Raw genomic sequence first — 19,510 nt, 5'->3', positions numbered from 1 at the left:
TCACTAACAAAAATATTCATCTGTTTTGTGAATTTGATATAGCAATGAGGAATTAAAAAGTGAGTATAGTGGAAGAATTCTTTTATGTAAAACTATTTGCAGAACTTTACTGATGCACCTATATGGTGACCTATACAAACCATTCCATTCCTAATCTTTACATTTCTGTCTAAATTTGACACAGTATTTTGCTATTATTAAAACAAAAATGTCTGATAGAAACTAGAGTAAGATCGGCATCAAACATTTCTAGCTGGTGATTAAGAGAAGGTGATTACAGGTATGCATGCCTAGCACAGGGTCAGACGAGCCGATGTTAAATTTTATTTGAACCAACTAATACCCTGTGGCTTTGCAGAGTGAAAATTTGTGGTGGATGTCAGTGAGTCTTAAGCTTATGCTCAGTTGTTACAGTCAAATATTGATGACCCACTTTTCCTTGCCAGTTTACTTTCTCCCAGCACCTCATATGATACTGCAGTTGTATTTTATTGCCACATGGTTCTTTACATGGAGAGAAAAATGTGGCAGCAGCAAGATTAAGCTAAGTTCAGAGAAACTTTGTGCAGCCAGAGGAGCTCTGCTTAGCATCAATTCACTAGCTAATACTTAGCATTCACTCATTTGAAGTGCTGTCAGTTATGCTGGGACTGAGTTTTTACAAAAAAACCTATCTGCGCATTATTAGGAAGTAGTTTATATCATTTGTCTCAACTTACTAAGATGAGATGCCTCAGAAGCTGATGAGCTGTCATATTACCAATACAAAATCAAACATAATACAGTGGTTTTAAAAAGGGATCTATCAGTTCCTTATTAAGGGTACAGTCATGTGAAGACTTCGCATATATCAGACTTGTTGATTTCATTGAAATTATTACATCCATTAAATTATTCTCATTACATTTGCTAAGTTACTGATTTTTATATATTTAATATTAACTGTCAACTTAAGAGTGCATAATCATCTTATTTTAATTTCAGCAGGTGTTCATGATTTTATACCTGATTACCAGCCCTCCCCAATGACAGACTCAGGGCTTAGTTCAAGTTCTACCTCTTCTAGCATCAGTTTAGGAAACACAAGTGCTGCCATTTCTCATCTGCACACCACAATCCTCAATGAGGTTGACATTTCAGTAGAGCAGGATGAAAAAGTGAAAACCCTCATAGAATTTATTACCTCAAGGTAAGATTTCAATTCTCATTTTTGTCAAGACATGTATTTTGTGGAAATATGGCAAAGCCCTTACTATTTAGCATCGCGTTATCTAATTTTTGTCTCTGCTTTATCACCAGTAAGAGGCAGTTTAATACTGAAGTGGTTTTATGTGATACAGCCTATAAACAACTCTAACTTTCCAACAATTTCAGAGAAATTTGGCCACCCTTTCATGTCCTGTTTAAAAGTCTTTTGCCGTGTTCTACACAGGTCTGTTATTTTTGCTTGCCACACAGTTTATAGAATTCCCTTTTCCATCTAAAGGATTAGGGCTGGAATACATAAAGATGATAAGGGATCTGCAGGATTTGTGTGGAGTTTATGGATTACCTAGTAGTAGAGACCTGGCTATTCAAAAACTAAAAATTTGTGGCAAAGAACATCTGTAAAACCATCAACACTTGTGCCGTTTGTTTGGTAGTTTATATAAAGCTCTCAAGATTGTGTAAATCTGAAATCCCACATGTTTCTCAAACCTTGTGATTACTTATGCTTTACATCAGCCTAAATGTAGAATAACGTGGTGTATTGATGGGAAGAAAGAAAGTTGTTTTAAGTTGTACTGGTTCTTTATTAGATAAATAAATATTACCTAACAGAGAATATATCTTTCTAAAGTTATGCTGTTATTTCAATTGGATCTGATATATTGCTTTTCACCTTGTCTTGTATATTTTTGTACAATACTGAGCAGCTGTCAAACTTTTTGCATTGGTGTCTGCAGTTCTAAATGGTTTCTTTCCTGTGGTAAATAGATTCTTTTGCAGTTAACCTTAAAGTTAAAATAACATTTAGATAATATTGATGACAAAGACTGTTTTATATTTTGTTTACTCTATCTTTATATTTTTAGGAAAAGAGGCCCACTTTGGAATCATGAAGATGTTTCGGCCAAGAACCCTAATATAAAAAGTGCTGAACAGTTAACTGTGTTTTTAAAGCATGTGGTATCTATATTTAAACAGTCTAGCTCAGGTAGGTTAGAAAACAGTCAATGCATGATGGAATGTCCAAGTCTGCGAACTAAATGAATTTTTTTGAATGCCTGTAGATTTGCAGGTTATCTATAAAATCACTCTAGGTGATCGCTTACTGCTTCTAAATAATGGATTTTTCTTGTGTATTGCACACTTCGGTTCATGTTTCTATGATGACAGATTTAAATACAATCTTTTAGGAATGAGATAAGATATCTTATTTATTGTGGACACTTACTAGTCAAATCATAAATCTTTTATACTCTGCAAGTCTCTCCAGTGTTAAATATTATGGAATACAAGTTTATATGTGTGGAAAGATTTTTAAGAGTAATACTCCTTGAGAAAAATGTAGAAGTTGAGAGTATTTTAAAATTAATGACGACTTTGGCAATTTACTCTTCATTGAATTCACATGGGTTTGGTTTTTATAAAGCATTATGTTACTTGAGTATTTACTTGCTCTTATAGGTGGACTACAATTGGAACACCGTCTCAGTGAAGTTGCTTTGCAAACTGCGCTTTCGTGCTCCTCTCGACATTATGCTGGGAGGTCCTTTCAGATTTTCAGAGCTCTGAAGCAGCCTCTTACTGCCTCTACGCTTTCTGATGTTCTCTCCAGACTAGTAGAAACTGTTGGAGATGCAGGAGAAGAAGCTCAGGTATTTGAAATTTTTCCCCCACTTTATTAGAAAACTAAGTCTGTCTAAATAACATAGTTGCATTATTATTTTAATGACAGTAAGACTTAAAAGCATTTCTTATTCAGTGGCTTTTTATTTTTAAATAAAGATACTTCAAATTTCAAAACAAAAAATCGTGACACTTTTAGAATTTTCACCTAATTGAATGATGAAAAGGTGAGCTGTGCACATTCTCTTCTACAGCAATAGCAACTTTCAGAGAGTTTGATACATCTCTTTCCTGAAAACACCTTCTCTTCCATAGCTAGAGAATCCTGAGATCAGCCATGTAAAAAATAATTTAGGTGTTCTTTTATTATTAACCTGATAAAGTGTTAACAGCCATCCGACTTACTGTCATACATCTAAAAGTGGACCTAATTTTTTAATACTGCAAAATGAGAGTCTAAATGACTCCATCCTTCGGTCCATTCTTAAAAATAATGCAAACCAGAATTAATTCTGTGAATATTTAGAAATGAATTAAAGTTTTTCCCTGACTTGAAGCTATGCTGCTAATTTGAGCTGTCTCATCACGATTGTGTTCTAATTGAAGCATGAAATAGTAATTTATTTACTGATACTGATTTTATATTTTTGTATCACTACTCAGTAGATTTTCTGTGATCTTCCTTGTGCCTATTGCATAATTTATAATGACCTGTGGCTTTCCCCAGGGTTTTGTCATAGAATTGCTTCTGACATTAGAGTCTGCTATTGATACATTGGCTGAAACCATGAAGCATTATGATCTACTTTCTGCCCTTTCTCAGTAAGTTCTTTTATGAGTCAAGCTACATTACACATATTTATATTTTTGAATTATTAAAGATCTGTATTACAAAGGCAATGAAATAATTTCTTGTTGTCTTTGCAGAATAGTTGTATCTTTATAGCAGAATTGCTTGCTCTTTTATGTTTATCATTCTATGTCAAGCACAACTCAGAAGAATCTAGATTTTCTGAAAAAGATCTCTGCTACCATTTCAACTTACCCTCTTGGGTACAATTTAAAAAAAAAAAAAAAGTGTTCAAGGTGTTCCTTGTGGCTCAATTCTGAAATGTTATCAGTTCTTCTGAAACTTCTCAAAAATAAAGGCACTGAGTACATTTAGAACTTTTTTAATCAGGTTCTACTGACCTTGAACAATAATGTAATTTGGGGGGGGGTCTTGTTTTTACAGCTTATTTCATGTATAATGAAGGTAATGGCACCAATCTTTAAAAGATAATTTAAGATAATTAAGGTTTACAGATGAAAACCTCTGTATTGCAACAAGTACTTTTATTCCAATGTTAATACAGAAGAAAATTCTTCAGTTACAGCAAATGTTAGTCTGTCTTAGGCCTCAGATTTGTTGTCCATGTATGAGAAGTGTAATTGAACAGTCTTGAGTCATTTGTGTGTCTCATTACAGTCTGAGTGGTTAGCTCAATGACTTTTTATCAAACAGAAAAAATGCCTGAATGTACAGACATCTTTATTTGTTTGACTTAATGGCAAAGTTTTTGAAAATGTTGAGATTTCTAGGAATACGCTTGATTTTTCAGTATTGGAACTGGAAGGTGTTGGTTTTACTAGGTCAGATGTTTCAGAGAAATATATAGTAATAAGTAAATAATTTCATTTATTAATTCATTAATTTCTCTACCTTTATCACATCTATAAGTAAATTGGAATGCTAGATCTTCATTTGCAGATAATCTTTTACATGCTATAGGCTAATTTTTCTGCTTTTACTGAATTCTTATGTAACTATTTTGGTGTTCTGGGATTATAACAAATAGATTTGGGAGCAGAGATAGTGGAATGCTACAGTCTTATCCTTATGCTGTAAGGATATTTTATTTATATATAGAAATTCTGTATTTTCATATTATAATACTCTTACAGTGATGGAAGTGGAGTACTCATTGTGTGTGTATATATGTGATTAGTGTAACACCTTTTTCCTCTCTTCCCTTTTTCTAAACTGTGTTCTTAAAGTATTTTGCATGGAGTAATATGTAATATTGATTTTTATTTTAGAACCTCGTACCATGATTCTGTAATGGGAAACAAGTATGCAGCTAATAGGAAAAGCACTGGACAGATAAATCTAAGCACAAGTCCCATTAATAGTGGCAGTTGTTTGGGGTACTACAGCAGTAATACAAGGAGTAATTCTTTGAGACTGAATTTAGTCAATGAGCGGAGAGGCGACCGTCGACGGAGCAACACACTGGATATAATGGATGGAAGAATAAATCACGGCGGAAGTTTAGCCAGGACTAGAAGCCTTTCCTCCCTGAGAGAGGGAGGGGTGTATGATGTGCAGCCCACTACTGACCCTGTCAACTTGATGGCCACCATATTTTGGATTGCAGCTTCGTTGCTAGAGTCAGATTACGAGTATGAATACCTTTTGGCTCTCAAGTTACTCAACAAGCTTCTTATTCACTTGCCTCTGGATAAATCAGAGAGTCGGGAAAAGATAGAAAAGGTGCAGAATAAACTGAAATGGAATAACTTTCCAGGCCTTCAGCAGCTTTTCCTAAAAGGCTTTACTTCAGCATCTACACAAGAAATGACCGTTCATCTTCTCAGTAAACTCATCACAATTTCCAGGCATGCTTTGGTGGATCCTTCTCAGTTAGCAGGTATTTTTATTAAATGCATGTGTAATGAAAACATTTTTTCTTCAAATTAAGTGTAATCAAAATCAGTAGTAATCATGCATTTGTCTTAAGAAAAAAAACCCCAAACTTCAGTTAAATGCTTTTTACAGTTGTCGATATTATAGTGTTATATAGTGGGAATACATTACTATTACAGACTATGATTATCTGCCAAGAAATACTGCATGTAAACTGTATGTATTGACTATTAACTGACTTCAAAATTGCTTACAGGTGAGTTTTAAAAGCACGTGTATTATTTTTCATTATTGTGGTAACTAGTTCAATTAGTACTATTTCAAACATTTACATTTTAGAAACAATGTGACTGTACTGCCTAAAGCTATCCAGTTTCATGAGTTTTGCTTAATTGGTCTGGTGATGTTTTTCTTTTCATTTTATGCATATTTATACCCAGCACAGACACATTTATATATATTCTGCATACATACACACTTAGTTACATGTATGTGTATATATAATTTATTTATCTGTGTGAATGTATGTGTCATGTTGTAAAGGTTCTTAAATACTGGATAACTCCATATTAAATTAAGTGATATTAAGAATCTTTAGGGCTCATATAACTGTGTTTATGTATGTATTTAGGATTTCCACTAAACATCTTGTGCCTGCTTCCTCATCTGATCCAACATTTTGATAACCCAACACAGTTTTGTAAAGAAACAGCTGACAGGATAGCAAAGGTATGTAAAATGATGCTTGGAGAAGTATCCAGGTGTTTATATCAGCATTGTTTCTGTATTTTTCTGCTCTCTTACATAATACTTTAATGTGATTCTAATAGTAATATAGAAATAACTATAAAATGTTGTATTTTAAAGATGTGATCCAGTCCTAGTTTATATAGTTGGACCTCATATCAATCCGAGTTTTTCTTTGTCAATGAAAAGACACATTTAGCTTATTCAATGAAATTTTGATGTAAAGAACAAATTTCCTTATTAATGATATCAACCACGTTTCCTATTTGTCTGATTTTTCAGTTTATAATTTTAAAGGTAAACTTAAACAATTTTTAAGCACACTTCCTAATTTACTTATGAGAAGGAAGTGATCCTTACCCTTTGGACTGGTAGGTAGAGAAGAAAAGGTAGTATGTTCTTTCTGTTACTTGCACACAGTGATTAACCTTGGAATATTCCTGAACTGTAGTGCCTGTTAAAGCCATACACGGTACACACCAACAGTCTCCAGCCAGAGTGGTGGTATGCTGGCCTCACAGTCTGTGTTTTAAGGAAGAATGTGGAAAGGGGAATGAGAAGGTGCTGCCTGTCATAGGAGATGCAGTCATAGCCCTCAGGCTGCCCAGACTGCGACACATAAATCACTTAATTGTGTGCAGGCCATCTCAAAGGAGTACATGCCTGATGCAAATCCAAAAATTACTGCTGTCCCTTAAATACTTGCACTGCTACCTAGGGACACTAGTTGAGGTAAGCTTGGTATGAGTAGTAAATGACCTTGGAGCATGGATGCCACGGTACCAAAATTCAACAGAAACTGTAGGTGTTGCTTGTGTGATTAGTTCAATTTCAGTTATTAGAAAATAGAGTGAAATCTGGAAAAGGTGCATAATGACTTGTGAATGCTTAGGTTAAAAAATTGTCATTTCTAATATAATTAAATGTGCTTTTGCTTTTCAGGTTTGTGCAGAGGAGAAATCACCAACTCTTGCCAATCTGGCTCATATGATGAGTTTATACAGTACACACAGTTATTCCAGAGACTGTTCTAACTGGATTAACGTAGTGTGTAGATATTTGCATGACTCTTTCTCAGATGCCACATTTAACCTCGTAACTTATCTTGCAGAGGTAAATTTTTAATAAAAGTGTGTCTTATGTTAACAGTCTGTGATCAACATTACATTTACTCATTGCCAATTCCTTATTTTTTGTGATTCTAATACTGGGGCGGGGGGGGGGGGGAGCACATCTTCCATAATGGGAGAATAATATTAAAATGTTCTAGGTTATAGAAGAGGGATGACTACTGCCATTGTGGAGCAGCAATTTAAATGTAGCTTGAAATGATAATTCCTCTAATGAAAGATCCCTTTTTATGGTAGTAGTTTTGTAGTAGATATTTATATTCTGTACTACATGAATAAAATGTACATGCTGCCTTGGATTTAGCAAAATATACTTACTGCAAATTTTAAGAGACCTTTTTTTAGCCAAGTACACATTTTAAGATGTCCTTATCACAACTTAAAAAATAATTTCGAAGTTCAGTTGTAAGTATGGCATAGTATATAATCAAAGATCATTATAGAATTCAGTATATGATTCTGCCAGTCATTCATACAGGAAAACGCCTTTAAAATAGTACCTTGTGTAAAGAGCTTATAGAGCTTGTCCTTGAAGTATATCACTTCAAACTGATGAATATATTTTTTAAAAATATTTGTACATTCTCATGAATGACTTCATATGTACTTATTTTTTTCATAAGATTGTGTTTACCAGCTTTCTTTAAGGTGTAGATGTAATAGGTTTTCATACAGCTTTGAGATTTTGAATTCGTATGAACATCTCTATTTAATGAGAAGTGTTCTATTATTAAGCGTTTTAGATCCGTGCTAACAAATATGTCAGAATTCAGGGAAAAAAATGAATTAGGACAGAGAACATTGTTCTACTGCATTACTTTTTTTTTCAATGCTAAAACAGTTTTAAAAACATGAAGTGGTACACTTAAGTTTCTTAAAGAGGAAAATAAATATGTATGGAAGTTAGCTATATTTTAATGTTTGTTTTCACTTTTTGCTACCATTAAAGGCCCTAATTAAATTATGTATTTTAAAAAACTTTTTTTTTTAGCTTTTAGAGAAAGGATTATCCAGTATGCAACAGTCCTTACTGCAGATCATCTACAGTCTTCTGAGTCATATTGACCTATCCACAGCACCAGTGAAGCAGTTTAATTTGGAAATTATAAAAGTTATTGGTAAATATGTTCAGGTATGTACTCTGAAATTACACTTGAATTTTTGTGGGAATTAATTTATTTCAGATATAAAAATAGTTGTTCGAAGTCAGATTCCGTGGTATATTTTTTTTGTCCTATGTACTTAATTCATTCTATGCTTATGTATTTGTCCAGTTTGATTTACATCATGTGGGGCAAGTTACCTGGGTCAATGTACATCTATTTAGAGATACAGGCAAGTCTACATATGTAGTTAGAGGAGACGATCCTTCAGCTATTAAAATAGAAGGAAATGTTTACTGCTAAATACAGCACAAATGTTTTATTTAAGTATATGTGTTTTCAAAAGGGAGTTTCACAGTTAAACACATACTTAAATCATTTTATTTTTATTTTTAAATCACTAATATGTCTGTGAGGAACATTAAGGTACACCTTAACGAATTTGAGTATGTTTTTTATTAAAGTCCCCTAAAGGTGAACAACAGTGTTTTGCCTTAGGTAATTTGATCCTTTGTACTTGGAACACAATTTACTGAAAATCTATTTCAGGGAAGAAGGTCTAGCATCTTGCTGAAAGATTTTATAAAAATGCCTGGAGCATAAAACCATTTCAGTGCACAACAGCCTCCCCCCACCTTCCCCTTTTCTTTTTTTCCTGAATTCCATTATTGCCAAATGTATTTCAGTCAAACGATTCAATTATAATTAACCAAGAAAAGTAGTGTTCCCTGGATGTTTTGTTATTGATGGATATGTACTTTAGATATTGTGCTCCTGTCAGAGTGCATTAGGCAAAATGAAATGATTAGCATAACTATAGTTTTCATGGCCTGACGGCTGCTTGCTTTGCCTCTAACCTTTATCTGAGGTTTCTATGTAAGCCCACACTACCATGGAATATAATCTTAATTAGAAGATACTAGCCATCAAAATAATGGTACTATCGAAAAAAGTATTGCAGAGAAGCCTATGTTTTTTGACACAATAAAACATGCTACTGTAAATAACAAAAGACCATAACTGAATGTGTCTTGTTTAAATGTGATGCAACTAAGCTGATTTTTTTTTAGTCCTTTGCAATCACAATGCATCTTAATAAGTTTAAGTTGCTACAGGACGATTCAAGTTTGAGACTACTTTATGTTTATGATGCACAGAAATTCAGGAGATTGTTAAAGACTCTCATTACCTGCAAAGAAGCTTATGCTACTTAGAGCCTTGAAAACCTTAATGCAAAAAACCTTAATGCATTAAAAAAATATTTGAACAAACATGGCATCCTAATTAAAAAAAAAACCAACAAAGCAGACATCCTGCTATCTTCAAAAACTAGAAGATTTAAGTTTCAGGTAGAATTGTAACATTTTCAGGAGTGTAAATCTTAACCCTCCCAAGGTGCTGCTTTTGGTGTGAGTCTATTCTGTGATTTGCTCCGCAATCTGTAGTTGAAACTGCTGAATTATTTACATTACCTTAATCATCTTTTTAAGGAGAGTGCACTCAACTCAGGCTCTGCGTCTTATGTTCTCATACTTTTGCCCTGGCTTTTTTAAGCACTCCATTGGTTTGATACTGTATAAAAACCTTGTAAATGTTTTTGCCTTTTTTTTTTTTTTTTTTTTTTTAAGAACTTTGAAATGTGTGAGGAAATGCAAAGCACAAAGCATTTTTGTCTGTTTCAAATTCAGTTTACTCTGCTCATAAGTGTAAAATAATTAAGGATGCCAGGAGGTGAAAGTTGTTTTGCTTTTAAATGCTATCAGTTTTTATTTTCTGGGGCATGAAGGGCAGATACTCCAGACAGTGGTAAAAAATGTAGTGAGAATACAGAGAATGAGAGACATGGAACAGAGTCTGGTATGGCTGGCACTGTGACCTGGAGCTAGTGAGGCTGCCTGGCTACACCCGACTGCCCACTGTGGGATGACCTGGTACCTTGCTGTGCTGCCTTCCGGGCACTTTGAGGTCCAAAGCTGCCCACCTGTGTTAGTACCTTGCAGCCACCTGTAGAAGATTAGAGCTTTTGGGTTTGTGAATCTTGCAATGAATCAGTGCAAAATCTTACTGTACATTAAAAATGGCTGACTTTTTTGAAGTGATTGTTTTGTGATTTCTGTATGCTCTTTTTAGAGTCCATATTGGAAGGAAGCCCTTAATATTTTGAAACTGGTGGTGTCTCGGTCAGCAAGCCTTGTTGTACCTAATGATATTCCAAAGTCTTATGGAGGTGACATAGGTTCTCCTGAAATCTCTTTCACAAAAATTTTTAATAATGTCTCCAAGGAGCTACCTGGGAAGACCTTAGATTTTCATTTCGATATATCAGAGGTAATCATACTTAAATTACAATGCAGTAATGACTTTCTGTGGCAGACTCAGATTTGTTTTCTGTTAGCCTTCTACATTTAATAGCCTTCTAAATTTATATATTTTTCAATAAATATCATTTTAAAGAATGGAAGATGTTGAAGTTTTACATACATGTAGTTAGAGTCATGCTGAAAGATAAACTGTGAATTCTTTTTTGTTGTGTTTTTGCCTTTTTTTCCCTTGTCTGGAGTGTTATTTACTAAAAGTCAGTAGGATTATTCTCAAGGGTATTTCATCTGTGTCAGAGAACAGGCTAATGCAGCTGGCTGCTGCTTGCAGCTGAACATTGCAGATTTTCATCAAATGAAGGGTTGTGCATTCAAGGGCTGAGAGGATTAAAACCCTGTACTGCAGTTTTGGTGTGACTTTGGAAGGGAGATAAAATTTAGAAGAGAGAGTAGGGTACATAGTATAGCAACTTCATTGTGAGATGGACACAACTGGAGATAAACTTCCAGTAGTTAAAAACAACAGCCTTACCCCCAGTTAGGTTTCATTAGAACTCAAAATACAGCTGATACTTATTCTACGTCTGCAAAGGGGAGGGTAGCCAAATGACTGCAGTGTAATATAGAGATGTGAAAATCATAGAAACTTCAAAAGTATTCAAAAGTAAGGCCTCCTGGTTGAAGCTGACCCTAGATAATGATTGGAGATACGGATGTCTTGGGAGCATTACTTAAATTGGTAAGTGAATTCCTCACTGGAAGTTTCAGTGCATGCAGATAATTGAGAGAAAAGATGAATTCTCAGAGAGTTCACTGGAGTAGCATTTGCTGTCAGAAGGGCTGAATTTGATCTTTGGTTCTCAGAAGTGTGCATGTGTTAGTGAAGTTTGGTTTGTGAAAACAATTTGTTCATGTCTGTGAATGATTCTATAAAGAAGCTTTGCACCTTTTAAACTTAGAATACAGTTGTTTTTAAAGTGTGTTTAAAAAATACAACTAGATTGTCAGCTTAAAACTTGCACAATTCAAAAAAACGTAAGTGGGCAAAATGGCAACCTGCTGCATATGGTAGAAGTATTCAGCTTTATATTTCCCAGAATACTGATACTCAGTGGATTAGGCATGGGCTTCATAGAATGCTTAAAACCAGACAAACCCTCCTACGTTTTATATAATCCTAAATTCTAAAACCAAATGTGTAGTCCTTACTAATATAGATTTGAATTTTAAATAAGTATTTGTTGTCTGGTTTAGACACCAATTATTGGGAATAAGTATGGTGATCAACACAGTGCAGCTGGTAGAAATGGGAAGCCAAAAGTCATTGCTGTCACCCGGAGCACTTCTTCAACTTCATCAGGCTCGAATTCAAACGCATTAGTTCCTGTCAGCTGGAAGAGACCACAGCTATCTCAGGTACCTTGTGTCTCAAACACATATATATATTATAGACAGTGTTTATGAATATACTAAAAAAAATTTTGTTGAAGTGTAATTTGAAGTCTGTGTTGTCCCTTAGCAAAACAGTAAATTAATATAGCATAAACTAAAAGATAATACCGGTGAAAAGAAAAAATTATAAGATTCTTTTTAGAGGATGTCAGCATGCAAGAAGACTAGTTAAAAATGCAGACATTTTACATATTTACCTGGACTTCCAGCAGATGCCTTGTTACATGATTTTCTTTGCTGTATTTTTCAGAGAAGAACTAGGGAGAAGCTAATGAATGTGCTTTCTCTGTGTGGTCCAGAATCTGGTCTTCCCAAGAATCCTTCAGTAAGTGATGATGGTGGTTTATTTTGAGTTTTAAAGTCCAGTAATGAGAATGCTATTGCTTTTCAGGTATTGGTGAAGTTACAAGAGCTGTTTTTGACAAACTTTTTTGTTCAACAATTCACAAATCCTGTTAAAGAACTAAAAAGATATGGAATCATAAGTAATGAATTATTATTATTCTTCAAGAAGTCCAGTGGGCACTGTTCTTTACTAGACAGGTTTCAAAACAGTATTTAAATTCAGCCAAAACCAATGTTGCCACCTCAGTGAATTTAGGTCAGTCTTACAGGGGGAGGACTATATGTTTTAAAGCAAATATAAATTACTAGGATTAATTCTTAATTTTTATCTTCTGTGGTTATCAAACCAATATTTTTTTAAAGTCTTTGGACTGGAACTCAAATATTTCCTCTCCAAATTAAATGTTAACTACTAAGGAGCTCCATTTATCAGACTAATCCTTAATACTTCTTCACAGAAGAGCAGAAAGAACTATACTGCCACTCCAGGATAGTGTGCTGTATGTCTGAGACTGCACATATGAATTTTAATTGTCTTGGCTAGAAGCAGGGATTGAAGTAGGTCTCCCCTGTTCTGAGTAAATCTCTATGTAGTCTATTATAAATAAGATGTACTTTAGAGAGAAGGGGCAGCAATGGCTGAGGACTGCAACAATGTTGATGCTGTATTGAAAATACCATAGAATCCATTGAAAATGACCAGTGGATCACATGCCTTCAAACTAGCATGGATATCAGTAGGAACGATAGTCTTAACTATTGAGTAAAAGTAGGCCAATGGTGTTACTTCTGTGTACGGCATAGAAAAGAGCCCTGTAGGCCTGCTAAGCTTAATGGTGGTAATGACATCAAGAGCTTTTAAAATAAAGTGAGTAGCCTACCTTGGTTATCATCTAGAATATTGGTTTTTATAGTGACATAGAAGTTCCTGAGGGATTGAGTGCACCCTCAGCAAGTTTGCCAATGACACCAAGCCGTGTGGTGTGATCGACATGCTGGAGGGATGTCATCCAGAGGGACCTGGGCAGGCTGGAGAGGTGGGCCTGTGTGAACCTCATGAAGTTCAACAAGGCCAAGTGCAAGGTCCTGCCCATGGATCAGGGCAATCCCAAGCACAAATACAGGCTGAGTGCTGAGTGGATTGAGAACAGCCCTGCAGAGAAGGACTTGGGGGTATTAATGGATGGAAAACTGACTATGAGCCAGCAATGTGCACTCACAGCCCAGAAAGCCAACCATATCCTAGGCTGCATCAAGAGAAGTGTGGCCAGCAGGTCCAGGAAGGTGATTCTCCCCCTCTACTCTGCTCTCATGAGACCCCACCTGCAGCACTGTGTTCAGCTCTGGGGTCCCCAACATAAGAAGGACATGGACCTGCTCAAGCGGGTCCAGAGGAGGCCACAAAGATGATCAGGGGGCTGGAGCACCTCCCTTATGAGGACAGGCTGAGAGAGCTGGGGTTGTTCAGCCTGGAGAAGAGAAGGCTCCAGGGAGACCTTATAGCAGCCTTCCAGTACTTAAAGGGGACTACAGGAAAGATGGGGAGGGACTCTTTATCAGGAAGTGTAGTGATAAGACAAGAGGTAGTGGTTTTAAACTGAAGGAGGGTAGATTTAGATTAGATACAAGAAAGAAATTCTTTACTGTGAGGGTGGTGAGGCACTGGAACAGGTTGCCCGGAGAAGTTGTGGCTGCCCCCTCCCTGGAAGTGTTCAAGGCCAGGTTGGACGGGGCTTTGAGCAACCTGGTCTAGTGGAAGGTGTCCCTGCCCATGGCAGGGGGGTTGGAACTACGTGATCTTTAAGGCCCCTTCCAATCAAAACCTTTCTATGATTGATTCTGTGATTCTTAGCTGGGGAAAAATATTGATGGGAGGTGGATCTTAAATCTAGTGGAGGAGGTTAAAATAATTAAAATTAGATGCCTAAAAGATGAAACTGAAGAGATTTTTAAAGTTCAAATGGAAATAAACAGCAAATTGTAATCTGTGAAGATTAGGTATACAGTCCTTCCACAGAAACTGGAAGGCGAATATAATATGGCCTGTGTCATGTGGATTAATATTATGATGGATTTTTTGTTCTTAATTTTGACTAATATTGTGGCTATGAAAATGAAGATTTGGGGATATATTTTTCTCTTTATTTGTACCTTTGCAACTCTCAGTTACATTAAGGCAAGAATATCACTCGTTTAAAGACGTAGTTTAAAATCCAACTAGTGTTGAAACAAAGCGCAGTCTGCACTTGCACTAGTATCATCATTATAGTGGTATGCGAACTGCCACTAATGCCATTAAATTGCAGGAAGCAGGATAGCTGTCCTCTGGAATTATGTAACTTGGAAGTTTTTATTTCTATGTTTACCCATATCTGCAGGTTGTGTTTTCTTCTAATGAAGACTTGGAAGTTGGAGATCAACAAACTAGTCTTATTTCTGCAACAGAAGAAGTAATCCAAGAGGAGGAGGTGGCTGTAGAAGACAATACCAGTGAACAACAATTTGGAGTTTTTAAAGACTTTGACTTTTTAGATGTTGAATTGGAAGATGCAGAGGTGAGACCTTGGGATTTCTTCTGTGTATTTCCATTTGAGAACGTTTTAAAAATTAGATTATGTTGGTGCAGTTCTAAGGAGTTGGCAGCTCTTCTAACTAATCCTGTTGGGAAGAATTTATGACATGATTGAACTTAACTTGCACGATAAAGAAACCTATGTCATAAACTTTGAAGTGATAAATTGTTGCAAATTGTTGGGTGTTTTTTGTGGGGAAAGTTGGAATTAGGAGGGCAGGGAGGAGTCAAGTGACTTAAATCTGAAAGTGAAGTGATATGACAGTATAAGACAATGACAGAATGAACACCTGGGTATCATGCAGTAGAAAAATTAATTATGGAACAATATGTTAAGAATATGGCATAATCTTTGTTCCTGATATGTTTCTGCATTTTGAAAACATGAAGAGAATAGCTTTTGAAGTTACAAACTGTATGGTATACTATCTCATTATATATGATTGACTTGGTCACCATAATTGCTTGCATTGACTTCTACATTATATCTGGCTTGTTGCAGTTCTTACATTTACTCCACTTTTCCTGTCATAAAAGAGAGAGGGGAGGTAAAACAAAATTAAATATTGAGAAATAGTAAAGATTCTGTTAACAATTGCTACTTGTTTGGGATAAAATAAAAGGCTTCAGATCAGAATTTGCTGAAGCTTAAAAGTATGACTGTAAAAGGACTGGGGAGAAGAAATCAAATGCTTTGTAGTTTCTTTCAGTACTTTTGTTACAGTCTATACAAAATACTGAATTAGTAATGGAGACCCTTGCAGGTCATGAGTCAACAAGCTACTAAGAAGAATATCTGCCTATCTAAACAACAAGATTTTTCTTCCCCTGATTAATCTAGCCTTTTTTACAAAACCTTGCTTTTTTTCTCCCTAATATCTTAGTTTTATGTCAGTTTCTTCATTCTTCCTGTATATTGCTTCACTTCAGCCAATATTTGCACCTTCTAGGAAAAGTACAGGCTCATTATGGTCTATTGAATATATGTGGCCACACACTATACAGATATAATTTCCTATAGTGAATGCAAGTAGTTCAGAATCAAGGCTCAGCAGCAGTAAAACATTATTTTAACACTAGATGGGGCTTTGCAGGTAGAATGCCAAAAGTTGAAAACTTTGCCAAACCAAGTTAATATTTAACTTAATTTTCTATATTATTTTAATAGCAGATCATAATGAAGAAAAGACAGTTTCTTTCTCATTACTTGCCTGTATGCAACATGTAGTGCTATACTTGAGAAAAAGAAAAAAAAAAAAGCTAAAGCACAAATTATACAAATTTAAGGCATTACACATAAATTGTACACTTGATATAAGAGCTGCCTAGTTTTACACCACAAATATAGAATGTACTTCGTTGCTAGTAATTAAATGTCAACAGTATGAACTGGGGATTTTCCATTAAAATATGAGTAATATTCAGATTAAATTTAAGTGCTTCGGCCCACAGTAGTACTTGGGATTCTTTTGCTTTGCCACAACTTTACACCTTTTCACTTCTTTTGGAGAAAAACAAATCACTAAGAGAGAAAGAGACTACAATATGTTTACTTTGCTTTGCACATTTAATGCATCGTGACGATCTCTTTAAGTCTTCACAAAAGATACTCACTCTGTTAGAGCTGGTTTGGAACCCATACTTGCTCATTTTGGGCTAGATGTGGTATTTTAGTAACTGTCTGTAGACTGGCGAAGTGAACTGATCAGGTTTTCCATCTTATCTAGATGAATTGTTGAAGGTTGGCAAAGTGCTTGAGAAAATCAAAGATCGTTATTGTACTTGTGAATTAAAACAATAATGTTTTTAAGATATGGATTTCACGTAGTATGTTGGATGTCTGAAACCCAAGTATCCCACCTTTAAAATGTGCAAACAGAAAGGATCCAGCTATTGGTGTTTAGGGTGCATTTCATAAAACTGACGCAAAGTAGCTGGTAAAACAGTTAATGAAGATACTGTTTTTTCTACAACCTGTATATATTTAATGTTGATGGTGGTTTGTCAGTTGGATGTGGTCAGTTTAGATTCATGTGTGTTAGTTAAAGAATTTCATCTGATGTTTGTTGAAACAGTTGCTTTACATGTTACGCTAGAGAAAATGTATCATAAGCATGCTGTTTTTAGTGTTTTGTCGTCAGTTTGTTTATTTTTTTAAATCAATCTCCCATTAGAAAGAGAAATTATTTTAAATACTAGCTTTTTGACTAAAGCTTTTTTTCAGAGCTTGAATCAGTCTTTTACTGTTGGCAAATCTTATGTAATAAAACATTTTTCCCTGGTTCTAGAGTATCTTTAAGTGTTTGTCCTCGTTCTTTCTAATTATATGTGTTTTCCTTTTTGCTAACCAGGAGCTGCAGGTAAGTTGCAGCCTGGTGCCGTGGCTTGTTCATCTGTTGTTGTCTGTGGTGTGTTTGTACTTTCTGGTCAGATATATAAAATTAATACTGATATAGTTCTAGATTATATATTGAGTTGCTTTCTGAGAAGATATTCAAAAGATTTCTACTTCATTTGCCATATACTTTATCTACAAACATCATTTAACAAGGTATTTAAAATTTTAATAAAATTAAAGGGCTGATTGAAACTCTGTTCATAATGCGTTGAGTACTTGTATTTTCTGTGTTGCATTTGTGAATTAATGTTATTATGTTGAAATTTGTTTACACATATGTGTGCAAACATTTTTTATTACAGGGTGAAAGCATGGACAACTTCAACTGGGGCGTTCGTAGGCGCTCTCTTGACAGTATTGACAAAGGAGACACACCATCTCTTCAAGAATGTCAGTACTCTGGTAGCACACCCAGCTTGAACTTGACCAACCAGGAAGATACTGATGAGTCTTCAGAAGAAGAAGCAGCTCTGACTGCAAGTCAGATACTGTCTCGTTCACAGATGGTATGTTGTTTTTCTGTGAAAGGAATCTTTCTTTCTTAACTTAAGCTTTCATTTGCACTTTTAATGGATAAGTATGGCTCACACTTTCAGTGTAAGTGAACTGAAGAGGACCTAAATTAATGTGGCTAAGCTTCTTTTTCATAACAACATCAATGAAGGGAAAGTGGTGGTACATAACAGGGTTATAATTCCAGTACAGCATTCATTTTTTTCAGTGTCTTTATACCTACTATATTTGTTTAAATCTAAGCACAAAATTACATGTGTTACATGTAAAGTGTGTGTCTTTGTGGATTTCTAGCTTCAAAAAAACCCCCAAAATACTAAATAAGAACAAGAGCAGTAAGTGATCCCATGGGAGCCTCAGTTGTGTTTAACCACTGACATTGCTAATTTAGTTATGGATTTTGAAGCATGTGTACATATAACTGAAGAAAATCGAGGATAGTGGCTGCTTGGAAGTCTATCTGAATTACATAAATGAAATTAGGAAAAAAAATGACTGGACGGGGAGCAGCAGGGATAGTATGCTGCTTTTCAGACTTTAGGCAAAGTTTGTATTAATGTTGCCTATAACAAAGAGCTCTGGTCTTCAGTGTTTTTGGTCTAGCATTTCACCAGTGCCAAAGACCTTTAAGAACAAGAAAGGAAATAATTTTCTGTATCCCATGGATAACTTTGAACTTCTCTTCAAAGTTAAATGTTACAGAAATGCATGTGATGCTTGTAATGGCTTTAGTGTAAAGCTATGAAATTCATAATATGTAAATAAATTCAAATAGCTGACCATACTGAGACAGCCTATTTCAAAACTAATGTGTTTTTTGCCTGTAATTTATACATTTGATAAACTATGAAGAATTTCATGTCTCTTTCTTCTCTCTCTTAGTTAAACAGTGATTCTGCCATAGACGAAACAATATCAGATCATGCTGGTTTATCGCTTCAGTCTCAAGATTCCACTAGCAGTGTGGGAACAGAAGAGGTGCTGCAAATCAGAACTGAGACCCCAAGTTTGGAGGCTTCTCCTCTAGATAACTCTAGCAACCAGCTGCCTGAGGTGGGGAGAAATGTGGGCTGGTGCATGGCTGATTTGGGCTCCTTCTAGTGTTTTAGTAGCAACTTTGTCTTTCTTTTCAACTGAAATTTTATCTGTTACACTGATCATTTGACTTGCTTTTAATATTTCTAACCTGTTGGGATGTTCTTATGAAATGTTCCCTCAGTATGAAAACTAGTTGGGATGGACTGAGGGAATTTACCACAGGTTAAAAATATTCTTGAAGGGCTGATAATGATCATTTCATGGTGCAGAATGAAAATAGGCTAATATTCAAGATGCTTTTACCTTGATATGGTTGAAATCCTTCTTGAGCAACATTTTCTTTCAAATACTTTTTTTATTTCCCCCGTTTTTCTTT

At 35.2% G+C, this 19,510-nt stretch overlaps 1 protein-coding gene across 13 annotated transcripts in view; it reads left to right on the top strand.

Moving 5' to 3' along the window:
• The window catches only part of FRYL (FRY like transcription coactivator), a 177,509-nt gene that overhangs the window by 133,566 nt on the left and 24,433 nt on the right, over window positions 1-19,510 (top strand). For 11 of the 13 annotated variants that reach the window (XM_074822503.1, XM_074822505.1, XM_074822501.1 and 8 more), the window contains 14 exons: window positions 985-1,189; window positions 2,076-2,197; window positions 2,671-2,861; window positions 3,560-3,654; window positions 4,912-5,522; window positions 6,150-6,247; window positions 7,208-7,378; window positions 8,387-8,527; window positions 10,629-10,826; window positions 12,071-12,232; window positions 12,519-12,593; window positions 14,992-15,168; window positions 17,886-18,089; window positions 18,979-19,149. In XM_074822503.1, the coding sequence (XP_074678604.1) occupies window positions 985-1,189; window positions 2,076-2,197; window positions 2,671-2,861; window positions 3,560-3,654; window positions 4,912-5,522; window positions 6,150-6,247; window positions 7,208-7,378; window positions 8,387-8,527; window positions 10,629-10,826; window positions 12,071-12,232; window positions 12,519-12,593; window positions 14,992-15,168; window positions 17,886-18,089; window positions 18,979-19,149 (2,621 nt within the window). The remainder of the gene's footprint in view (window positions 1-984; window positions 1,190-2,075; window positions 2,198-2,670; window positions 2,862-3,559; window positions 3,655-4,911; window positions 5,523-6,149; window positions 6,248-7,207; window positions 7,379-8,386; window positions 8,528-10,628; window positions 10,827-12,070; window positions 12,233-12,518; window positions 12,594-14,991; window positions 15,169-17,885; window positions 18,090-18,978; window positions 19,150-19,510) is intronic. The other 2 variants (XM_074822507.1, XM_074822494.1) reach the window with 1 other exon arrangement.

Source organism: Strix aluco, chromosome 4 (genome assembly GCF_031877795.1).
Source record: "Strix aluco isolate bStrAlu1 chromosome 4, bStrAlu1.hap1, whole genome shotgun sequence".
NCBI classification, from domain to species: domain Eukaryota; kingdom Metazoa; phylum Chordata; class Aves; order Strigiformes; family Strigidae; genus Strix; species Strix aluco.
This window is presented reverse-complemented; position numbering and strand designations above follow the sequence as displayed.